This window comes from Agrilus planipennis, unplaced genomic scaffold (genome assembly GCF_000699045.2).
Source record: "Agrilus planipennis isolate EAB-ADULT unplaced genomic scaffold, Apla_2.0 scaffold49, whole genome shotgun sequence".
NCBI lineage: Eukaryota > Metazoa > Arthropoda > Insecta > Coleoptera > Buprestidae > Agrilus > Agrilus planipennis.
In genome coordinates, this window is record NW_020438913.1 from 47,410 (window position 1) to 59,449 (window position 12,040).

Consider the following 12,040-nt stretch of genomic DNA (forward strand, 5'->3'; position numbering starts at 1 on the left):
AATAATAATAATAATATTTCCTTCTTGTTTTATTTAAGGTAAACGATACCCTCAAATTTTTTGTAACGATAGAAGACGAAGTAAAAGATGCACCCCTCGGTGGTAATAATGTAGTGGAAGTACCTGTTACCGTTATCATCCTGGATGAAAATGATAACGCTCCTGTTTTTGAAGGTGTAAGTAAATAAACAACAGCTTACTAAACTGACATTATCCTGTGATAAAACAAAGAATAATCCAACAATATTAATCCAGTCACTTGTTAAAATTTCATATTATATATAAAAGAAATTATGAGTGCAGTCAGCACAGGGCAAAATAGTATTACGTAGTTAGTATCAGCAATTTCTCATGCTGAAGTGTACGATGTGTTGCATACCTATTTACAAATAATTCCTCTAAATTTAATTTTTCAAACAATTTTTAACATAAAGTATTATAATTATCTTAAAAGTAACATGTCACGCACATATAAATAATCTTTTTGACTGAAAACTGAAGATATAAACAACCGAAAAAATATGGATCGATATTTTTTTGAAAGTGATGAAACAAATTGTCTACAAAAGTGAATTTCGACCACTCGAAGCAATGGTGCTAACAGTTTCGAGCTCACAGTGACTCATAGGGGGGAAGAACTAGTCAATGGTAAAGAAAATATACGAAAAGAATTGTATACAATTATACTGTAAACCATCGTATTATACACAACTTTTTTAAACAATTTCCTCTTTTTTTATTGATGATAAACTCATACAAACCTATCGCATTATGGAAATATGTCCCTAAAGGTAAAATTTGACAGTTTCCTGATGTTAATTTTATATTTCCTTCAGGAATTTCAATTTCAAGACGTTTCAGAAAATTAAGGACTTTAAAATACATTTTTCTCTACTTCATTATGGCTCTTGACAAATTATCGAAAGTATGCATAAAAAGCACGTTATGAACCTTAATTTGAATATTTCTGTAGTAATAAATATATTTTTTTTTTATTCTTTATTTAACATCGTTACTAAACTCACAATTTTCTAGAAATGAAAGTTAGTTTACGAATCGACTCCTGCCTTTCAATTTTCCTTAACATTTAGAGATTTTGCCTGATCAGCGTATTTTTGTTCTCATAAAGACTCCTTACGATATACAAGTGGACGAAGATGCTCTTATAGGAGCCACAATTTTTTCGAACATACGAGCATCGGATGCCGATTCGGTTGGTAATTCTTTGGAAATGGTTTGCGTAGATTTACCAGATTATCCGGACGCATGTCAGAAGTTCGAGGTCGTTACTTTCGAGTCGTCCCAAAACGCATTCCTCGGAGGAATCGTTTTGAAACAGAAACTAAACTACAGCGAAAGTCAGGAGTACGTCTTTCTTTTGGAAGCAACGGTAATAGAAACCAAAATCTTCTAAAAAAAAGCACCGATGTATTTACATTTATATAATTTTTCTTGTGGTCTAATTTAAGGACGGTGAATTAACGAATACAACAAAAGTTAGCATAAAAATAGGAGACGTCCAAGACACCCCACCTTATTTTGTCGGTCCATTGGGGGCAGTCATAGGCGAAGATGCCCCCATAAACTCCCTTGTTCTCACCATACATGCTGAAGACGGTGACAGGGGATTACCCCGAAAAATCGCTTACGAATTAGTTGACAGTAAGGCGAACCTTTTATCTAATTTGAATAAAAAATTTATTCAGTGGCTATTTTCTTATTAAAGATCCTTACGACTTTTTCTCAATTGATTCTTCGTCTGGGGAGATTCGAACAGCTAAGCCGTTAGACAGAGAAGTTCTTCTCAGTCCTGATAACACCTTAACCCTTAACGTCAAGGTATTACAATATACAAAATAGTAATACGACTGTAATCGGAAATTGAATGAATTTTTAGGCAAGAGAACTTGTTAACGGGGTAAAAAGCGACGATCCCTTAACCATTTCGGAAGCAACAGTTACGATTAAAATAACAGATGTTAATGATGAACCACCTATTTTCAATCAGAGGGAGTATCACGTGGAAATACCCGAAGATATACCCAGCAATGTTTCTCTACCTAATTTGAACATCACTGTTACGGATCCAGATGAGGTAGTACCAAATAAATATTTTTCATGAAGCACTATTGTCTCATCTACATTTTTCTTCGTCAGGGTTTGAATGCGATATTTTCTTTATCTCTACAAGACATTTCCGGAGCTTTCGCCATCCAACCTTCCGTGGTAAACGGATCTTCGCAAGTCAAAATATACACAGCCAACAGTTCATTGGACTATGAAGATCCGAACCAAAGGAAATTTATCATTTTAATTGTCGCTAAGGAACTGTATACCGATCCTCTTTTATCATCTACGGCTACGGTGAAGATATCAGTTACAGACGCGAACGACAATGCTCCTGAGTTTCCTCAAGAAGCTTACGTTGCCCAGGTTTCGGAAATGGCAACCGGAGGAACCCTAGTAACAAGTATCGTAGCCAAAGACAGAGACAGCGGAAGGTTTGGCGAAAATGGTTTGGTCTATCAACTGGTTGGTAATGGGGCCGAAAAATTTGAAGTCAATAACAGAACTGGAACTGTAACTGTGGCAACCTGTGAGGCACCCGGTCAACCAGAATGTTTGGATTATGAAACCAAGCCCGAATATTCCCTATCATTCAAGGTAAATAAAAATAATAATAATCATCATCATCATCATAAGGTCATCAGTCCTAAGACTGGTTGGACACGTACCTCCACTCTTTCCTATCCTGACCTAAACTTCGCATTTCCCTAAAACTAGAACAGCCCACATCCTTAACTATTTGCGAACAGTGATCTAATCTAGGTCTACCTCTACCCCTCCTAACTCCTGTTTCTGCCTTTAATATGTCTCTGACTAGACCTTCATGCCTGAGAAGGTGTCCAACCAACCTATCTCGCCTATTTTTTATTGACTTCCATAGAGTCCTCTGTTCTCCTATTCTTTCCAATACCTCTTCATTTCTAACCTTTTCTACCCACGATATCCTCATCATCCGCCTATAACACCACATTTCGAACGCTTATAACCTTTTCTTTTCCGCCGCTCCCACTGTCCATGTTTCGCACCCGTACAACGCCGTGCTCCAAACATACACCTTTAACAACCTTTTTCGAATTTCTAAATTAACCGTTCGCGAGCATAGAAGTGACTTTTTTTTATTAAAGGCGACACGACCCTGCGCTATCCTCTGCTTTATATCCCTACTACTCCTTCCATCCTCACTTGTCTGACTTCCTAGGTATCTAAAATCAGCCACTTCTTCTAATTTTTCGTCTCCTATCTTTATATTCGCTCTTTCCCTACTTTTTCTTCCCTTGCATATCAATATTTTAGTTTTACTTTTATTTATTTTCATACAGTACTGATTTGTTTTATTAATATTGTACTTTTTATGGTATCATAGGCCACCGATGACGATGGCAAAGGTCAAACAACGATTGTACCTTTGAAAATAATATTAACCGATAGCAACGACAATCCTCCCAGATTTTCCCAATCCATTTACCACATTTTCGTAGATGAAGGTGCGGTAAAATTTAATCCAGACGTGGTTATAGAAGCCACCGACATCGACAAAATTTCGCACATTTCCTACTCGATTATTGCTGGAAACAACAACAACCTCTTCTCTATTGATCCAAATACGGGCAAAATTAGAATCGCAAACAGCAAAGGTCTCAGCCTTAAATCTGGAAATGACGAGGATAATAATATTGTACTAAATGTCGAGGTATACTGATATACATCATAATTTTATCAGAATATTATCAGTGTTTTTCATAGGCCAGTGATGGAAAATATACAGCCACGACTCAAGTTTCGATCACTGTGAAAGATATCAATGACAATCCTCCAATATTCACTAAAGAAAGTTATATGAAAGCAATTCCAGAAGATCTTCCAGTTGGTAAGAAATTTTGAAGAGTTTGAAGCCAAATTAATTGACCATTTTCTCTTTACTAATTTTTAATTTTATATTAAGCTTCAACGATTCTGGAAGTACAAGCTGTTGACGCTGACATGGGAGACAACGCAAAAATCGAATACGAAATCCTAAAGGGTTCATTTAATGACTTCGAAATCGACAGTGAAACGGGTGAAATAATCTTAGTCAACGATTTAGACTATGATAGAAGAAACACTTATAATATTGAAGTCATCGCCATGGATCATGGAACGCCCAGTCTAAACGCAACCGCTAGGATCATCCTCAATGTTCTCAACGTTAATGATAAGTCTCCATATTTTGTTCCAGTCACTCAAAAAGCCAGTGTAAGTAGGCCAACACAATCCTTACGTTTTCAACTTTTAGTTGTAAGAAATAAAGCATTGTTTCCGTTTCTAACAGATTATGGAGGACGCTCCCGTAGGAACCATCGTTCATACGTTAGTAGCTTTGGATCCTGACGTTAATTCTTCGGAAGCCCTAAACTTTGCAGTCACCGAACCCATTACAGCACTTGACAAATATGGCCAGGAGGTAACAAACGATTTGTTCAAGGATTTTTTCTCAGTGGACAAGACCACAGGCAAAGTCACCGTCTTAAATCCACTAGAAAGAGATGTAGCAGCAGTGATAAGAATCCCCGTTTTGGTGACAGATATTACAGCACCTTCTGTTCAACAAGGAGAAGGTAAATACAAATATAAAATTCACAAATTCATTATCGATGGAAATAAATACTGCAGGCTCGCCTTCGAATTTCAGGTTTGTTAATAATCAATATTATTGACGTGAACGATCATGCTCCGCAGTTTCTTCCCCCATGGACAATTGATAATCCAGTTTACGAACTAGAAGTGAAAGAAGAGCTTCCGGTTGGTACAATTGTTGCCACTTACACAGCAATAGATGAAGATTCGGAAATCGCTGGTTACATCATTATCCCTCCTAGCGAATATTTTGAAATTAATAATGGCACAGGTACCTATATAGTACCATTGTAGGTACTTTTATTTCAAAATACGTTTAAATAATAACCAATTTATCTAACAGGTATTGTGCAAATTAAGAAGCAAATCGATTACGAGAAACTTAGAGAATTAAACTTTACGGTTGTCGTATTCGACTTGGGAATTCCCCAACTAAATACTTCGGCGTTGGTTAAGGTGCACGTCATCAACGTTAACGACAACGATCCCACATTTTCCCAGAAGACTTACAACGTGAAGATTCCGGAAAATTCTCCCAACGGCACGCACGTACTTACCGTTCTCGCGACAGACGCTGACGCTGGAGAGTATGGAATTGTAACGTACAGTTTAACTGGAGAACACAAGGAGCATTTCAATATAGATTCCGAAACAGGCGAAATCACAGTAGCGAATTCAAATTACCTCGATCACGAGATCATCAACGAAACTGTGATACAAGTAGTTGCCAGTGATAGAGCGCCCGGTAATTTGAAACGCTCTGTATCCGTGCCAATTAATATAGAGATAACAGACGTCAATGACAATGCCCCCAAGTTTAACCAGAGTGTTTACAATGCTACAGTAATGGAGAACGCAAGGCTGAATCCACCCGTTCCAATACTCCAGGTTTTTGCCACCGATCTAGATGAAGGGAATAATGGGAATGTGGCATATAGGATACTATCCGGAAATGATAATGGTAAGTGAAGGTGTGGAATTCAAATCTAAATAACTTCCTCAACGGATTTTTAAATATCAAATGAAATATTTATATAGGTAAAATAGCAGTGTTCCAAATTGTCCCTTGAATTTCGCACAGATATTCACTGCATTTTTTTCCAAAAAAATTTATATTGCAGGTACTTTTCTTCTGGGAATCGACACCGGCATTTTGTACCCTCACAAAAGCTTAGTAGATCAACCCCACAATCACCAACTCATTGTAGAAGCCCGGGATGGAGAAGGAAATGGTGAACTATCTGATAGAGCAATTATCAACATCCAGGTGGTTAATGTCAACGAACATAAACCTCGGTTTGTAATGCCAACAATACCCAACGCTACTGTCGAAATTATTGAGGTGACACTTTTTTTTTTAATTATTTTCGCGTCCTCTAATTTTTGTTACAATTATTTATTTATTAGAACGATGCCTCCGAAGGTTATTTGGTAATGACACTAAAAGCGATCGATAAAGACGTAGGTAAAAACGGTAAAGTCACCTATCACATCAAAGTGAATGGTAGTTTAGTCTCGGAGACTGAAGATTTCATATTAAACAAAGAAACGGGGGAATTGAAAATGAAACGTGCTTTGGACAGAGAAACCAAATCGAAATACGAGGTAAATTTGCTGAGAAAAAAAAGCTTTTCTGCCATTACTAAAAATCCCATTTACTTGTTTCAAGCTTGTGCTGGTAGCTAAGGACCATGGGTTCCCTCTCTGGCATGAAACAGAGGAACACCTAAAAATAATTTTAGTAGACATGAACGATAACCGACCCGAATTCCCTGACACCATAACCGCAAATCCATACAGGTTTTCTATCGTTGAAAATTCAGAAAAAGAACAAAAAATCGGTATGAACAAATGTAGTTATATATTAATTAATCAAACTGGAGAACATATCAATTTTAGGTCAAGTAAGGGCATTAGACAGGGATGAAGGACGCCATGCGAAAGTTTTCTACTATTTAATTTGCGGTTCTGAAGACGACTCATTCAAAGTGGGCAAATTGGACGGTAGTATTTTTACCAACAAAGTGTTCGATCGTGAAGAAAAGAGCGAATATAATTTATGCATCCTGGCAACTAATGAACCCGACTTTTATATATCTCCCGAAGAGAAAAACAAACTTCTCCAAACGGACATCGCTCACAATAGCAGTTTTGCTAAGGTTCATATAACTATCGTCGACCTGAACGATAACGAACCAAAATTCAAAAAGTCAACGTATTACGCATCGGTCAGTGCGATGGCTCCAGTGAACAAGTTCCTCGTCAACGTTACTGCCACTGATCCCGACGAAGGAGTTAATGGTACTCTTATTTATTACGTCAAAGCATCGAACCTTTACAAATATGGATCGACGAAAAGCTCTGGATCGATCATACCATCACCGTTTAATATTACCCAAAAGGGTGAATTAACCACTGCCACCTATTTGGCCGAAAACAATCAGCACAGATTCGTGGTAGATGTTGTTGCTAAAGAGGTGGCACTTCCAGAAAGAGAGGCGATTGCCAAAGTTAATGTAAGAACTCTTACAGTTAATGTATTATTTACAATATTCTTTCGGGCTTTTTGAGGTTGCGATCTTTCTGCTGGGATCTCATGAAAGAAATTAGAAGCCCAGAAGAATATTATGTTCCTGACTGTGACAGTTTCCCCACCAGAATATTATAATACACATTTCGCATTAAATTTTTTCCAAATTTAACAGGTGTGGATTTTTGAACCTCAACAACTTATCCGTGTAATACTCTCGAGACCTGTTGGAGAAGTTTTACAAGAACAGGAAGAAATAATTGAAGAATTAAGTAACGCCACTCAGAGTTTGATTGTTCTCAACGAAATCCGGTACCATACAGAATTAAACGGAAAGAAAAATGAAAATTGGTAAGGGCTTTACTTTTCCCAGTAACCACCACTACTCTAATTTACTATTATGACCCTAGCATATTAAAAATGAAGTTTCGAAGTCAATGTACTGTTCAATTGCACTGAAATTTTAAGCCAAAGTTGCGCTCCATTTTTTATTAAGTAATGCGCATGCCTGCAATCAGAAAAAATCCCCAATGACTGTATCTTTTCACCCTTAAAAGAAATAAAACTCAAGATTTTTTTAAATCTAGGAGCGATATGTACATTCTTGCGGTGAATCCTTCAACATACACTGTTCTTCCCGTTCCGGAGGTTCTAAAGGTTATAGACGCTAAATACGACTACCTTCGGGATTACTACGCCGGCTACGCGATCGAAAACGTGTTGCCTGCGTTCATAATGGAAAAAGAGGAACTATTTGATCCCGCTCTAGCAGCCCTAATAGCGCTACTAATAGTCCTTTTTGTGGGCATTATCACATTCATAGTTGTGTGCTGTTGTCTGAGGCGATGGATGATTACACCCAATAAACTAAAGAAAAAAGATGCACTCATCAAGAAAGCAATTATAGACGATTTGAACACCACCGAAAATCCGCTTTGGATCGAACAGTAAGTTTTGTATATCTTATAATAGATTCGCTCACCGGTAATTTTGACAACTATTTTGAAGGAAACTGAAAATTTATGAGGAGCAAGAACTGACAATGCAAGTATTCAATGAGCCTGAGCACAACGGTTTGGAAAGGAATGGGGGTGAAATGATCCAAGTAAGTACAACTGGACCGTGTGACAATAAATCAAACTAATTTCAGTTCAAACAGAAGAAAATAACAAAATAATAAATTGTGTTAAGAAGTAATTTGATCGCGGCCCTCTTGAAGAGGGAATATTGAAGGAATAAACTGCGATACTAATCAATCAAAAATAAATTTTTGTAAGCTGTTAGATGTTTTAACAGTTTATTCTAGTATAAAACATAATCTAAATAATACTACGTATATTTATACACAAATTTAGTGAGTTTAATATCACAAGACAAACGTAGTATTTTACTATTTACCATATTGGTTGACTCATAATTAAAAGTGATAAATTGATGTAGTCGCATCACACAAAACCACTGAATAGTTTTGATCAAATTAGTTTTATTTCTTACAGGCTTGGTCTTTATCTGCAATTAAAATTGTCAAGCTATTCCTAATTCATATCAAGTTAATAATGTTGTCAATTTTCATAGAGGCAGTCAAAGCTGACATTAACACCCTCAACTTATTTCAAACGGTTATAGGTATGCCCCTTCCCTTTACATGGATACGCTTAGTGTGTATTTTTTCTATTCATCAGCTTTCCTCAAGGTCACATCTTTAACCGTTTGAAACGAGTTATATCTTTTCTCTTATTAATATAAACAGTAAAGGCAAAGCCTTTTTCAAGCCACGACAGACAACATTGAAAATATAGTAAGAATAGAGACATAAATAAAAAAGAAAAACGGCCGCAAAGGGACGCAAGGGGCGAAATCTACCGAATAATAAATATCAAGAAAAAATAACAATATTAAGTAAAACACAATAAATCATGAACAATAGTGTATTTAAAGAATAGAGTTAACCAAAATCAGTTTTGCTGTGAACAATTGAAACAAAATTTTAATTACCTACATTAAAGTAGTAATACCAAAAACCTCCTTTAAGAAAACAAGTCTTTATTATTTTTTTTGTTTAAATACAATTGTAATTATTACTAACTATTTCCTTTCTTTTTTCTGATTATATTGCAATCAAACAAATGATTTTCTGTGTGTTGGAATATTTATACTTTTTAAACTCTTTGTTCCAATCTTTTACTAATTTTTTGACTTTTCAACTATTTTGGACGGCATCTGAAAAAAAACAGTGTTAAAATACATTCTACATTTGTTTAAGGAGGACAATACTTACGCAACTATTCAACACCCTCACAGAAGAGGGTCTTCGCACATAGCAAGTATGTCGATCGCCGACGAAACGGCAGACTACGCCACCCTATCCAGAGTACCCGTAACGTCAAATAGTCCGCATAGTACAATTAGGGGAACCCCAAACGTAAGTTACGCTGCATTTTTAAGATGACTACCTTTCTAGACCTTTTTTTTTATGATAATTTATTTTGCACTTCTTTATTTTTTCTTAGTACTACGAAGCTGCAATGGGCTTCCAAGGGTCGACGTTCCAGGTACCTGACCCAATAGGGGGCTACATAGAAGTTCCAGAAGATCACAACCAAACGTCTTCCCGATCAAATGATAATCACCATAAATTAGTTGCAGAACTTATTTGACGCTTTACGAAGTCAAAAAGTTATTTCTATTTTAAGTAAAATCGTTACACTGGGCCGTGCACCCTCGTTAAAATAAAAAATATTTTATTTATAACAAGCGAAATTGTAAACCCATAAAAGCCATTATCAAAAATTGTAAAATAAATTATGAAATTTAGACGATAAGAAATTAAAAGAATTTGTTTATATGGAAAGTTTGGAAATTGTATTATATTTTTTTTGTACGCGCTGTATGAATAAAAATAGAATGTAAGAAAAATGAATTAAAATTACCTTTCGTACGTGTTTAAAAACCAAGTATTTCATTTCATCACACTGTTACAGTATTTTAGATATGTACAAGAACTAACTCTTTAAACCCCAGTAATAAATGTAAAAGAATGTGTCAGTAGTTAATTATATACTTATGTTTGTTTTATAAAAAAGTACCCCCTAACAATAACTAACAGATAATGTAATAATATTACGAAAAATTATTCTCTCCTGAATCAAGTCTTTGCCGTATTGATATTAAAATATTTTTTACTAAGAAATGGTTCTTATTTTGAAAGTTCTATTACCTCTACTAACCCTTTCACATCCGTTTTTAATATTGTATTGTAGTTTTAAAATTTGTAAAACAATGCGAACGATAATTTTCAATATGTTATAAGTCGGATAATTTAGGATGGAAAATGCAGTAGTCATAACAAAAATAATCCACGGCTTTGGGCGGGTGCAATACGACATACAAAATGTTAGAAGTGTTTGAGATGTCGTGTTGAGGTGGATAGTAAAAATACCGTCGATAAAAAAGGTTACAAATGAGGAGTTAGAAAAAGTTAAAAACAAAATATGAATACAGAAAAGTAGGAAAGTACACCTGAAACTGGAAGGATTAGTCAGAGCAGAAGCAGGAGTAAAGAGAGATCATATACCTAGAAATATATTCCGCTTTTGTTCGATTCTGACTCGATACTACTGAGCCGATATAAAAGAGACAAAAGATGGCGTCACTTTTACGTATGATATGATGCGTGCGCCGCTTGGTGTCCTCTGTTTACATGCGGTCTGTATAACAGGCTGTTAAAGTTGCCTTAAAATGATGGCCACTATAGATCCTCGCTTATGATCTCTCTTGCGTAATATACATTTCTAGGTATATGAGAGAGACAGACTGGCGACCTTATGTTGATGTGATAATGCGAATAGGCACTACCGGCTCTAAACAGTACCTTAGTAGTTAATCGTTTTTGTATGAACCCTTATATTCTAAACATATCTGACATACTTAGTTAACAACAAACATTTCACATTACTCTCAACTTTTTAAATAAATGAAATACCATATGGTTCAAAAAAGTATTTTATTTACTTTTTTGTGTTTTTTATATCAGGCATCGGTGTAACATTATTTAAAAACAATTAAAAAATCACCTTCGTTTAATAAATAATAATTAGAAAGTCTAAAATACAATCTTATCACATTAAATGCTACGCCTTACGCAAATAAACATTTGTCTGATTGTTGAACCTTTTAATGTTTTTTTTCCTTTAAAATTAATTAATAAAGAGTTGATACTGTTATTCGTTACTGTCAAAATCCCATCATAAGCAGTAATACACGCAGAATTGTATTTTCTCATTATTCACTCATGTCAGTTATGATCTTACATACAATAAGTAGTGTATAGATGTACGACACTATAATTAATGTGTATTTTTTTAATTAGTATTTTTAAAACATGTTCTTGGAGAGGCTTTGAAGCATAAAACTAACCAAATGCTAAACGCGCCTCTACAAGTCCATTTTAATAGTTCTCTACACACACATTCAAACACTATGTACAAACGCCTTAATCAAAAGAAACGTTACACTTATATTAAATACAATTTTCTTCAGGTTCCTATTTTGCAACAAACGAAAAGAAAATATTTTTTTACGAAAAACAAGCGATGGTGAATCCTCTTTTTTTTTTGAGATTCCCGGGAAACTTTTTTGTCTTCTTATCTAATTCGAACAGCTGCACAGAGATCAAGTCAATATACATACTATGTACATCAGCAGAGTAATTTTTCCATCCATATCGTTATATAATAATAATCGTAAATAATAATAATAATAATAGTATTAAGAGCAACAATAATTTCTCGATATATTTATAATGTAAGCATGTATTTTTTATCACTACTA

The 12,040-nt window shown here is 35.2% G+C and overlaps 1 protein-coding gene and 1 long non-coding RNA gene across 2 annotated transcripts in view; one reads left to right on the forward strand and one right to left on the reverse strand.

Moving 5' to 3' along the window:
* The window catches only part of LOC108733364 (cadherin-87A), a 38,523-nt gene extending 28,459 nt beyond the window's left edge, over nt 1–10,064 (forward strand). Inside the window, exons 3-23 of the mRNA XM_025973553.1 lie at nt 39–176; nt 1,130–1,390; nt 1,470–1,662; nt 1,727–1,839; nt 1,898–2,095; nt 2,158–2,664; nt 3,431–3,757; nt 3,811–3,934; nt 4,010–4,299; nt 4,376–4,661; nt 4,736–4,951; nt 5,024–5,641; nt 5,802–6,022; nt 6,088–6,285; nt 6,350–6,521; nt 6,580–7,196; nt 7,386–7,561; nt 7,798–8,157; nt 8,219–8,315; nt 9,474–9,632; nt 9,721–10,064. Of these exons, the coding sequence (XP_025829338.1) occupies nt 39–176; nt 1,130–1,390; nt 1,470–1,662; nt 1,727–1,839; nt 1,898–2,095; nt 2,158–2,664; nt 3,431–3,757; nt 3,811–3,934; nt 4,010–4,299; nt 4,376–4,661; nt 4,736–4,951; nt 5,024–5,641; nt 5,802–6,022; nt 6,088–6,285; nt 6,350–6,521; nt 6,580–7,196; nt 7,386–7,561; nt 7,798–8,157; nt 8,219–8,315; nt 9,474–9,632; nt 9,721–9,867 (5,418 nt within the window). The 3' untranslated portion in view covers nt 9,868–10,064. The remainder of the gene's footprint in view (nt 1–38; nt 177–1,129; nt 1,391–1,469; nt 1,663–1,726; nt 1,840–1,897; nt 2,096–2,157; nt 2,665–3,430; nt 3,758–3,810; nt 3,935–4,009; nt 4,300–4,375; nt 4,662–4,735; nt 4,952–5,023; nt 5,642–5,801; nt 6,023–6,087; nt 6,286–6,349; nt 6,522–6,579; nt 7,197–7,385; nt 7,562–7,797; nt 8,158–8,218; nt 8,316–9,473; nt 9,633–9,720) is intronic.
* Nucleotides 9,239–9,576, reverse strand: LOC112904164. The gene is made up of 2 exons (XR_003230925.1): nt 9,489–9,576; nt 9,239–9,430 (listed from the first exon to the last, which is right to left on the reverse strand). It is a non-coding gene; the product is annotated as an uncharacterized LOC112904164 (long non-coding RNA).
* Nucleotides 10,065–12,040: the final 1,976 nt, after the last annotated feature.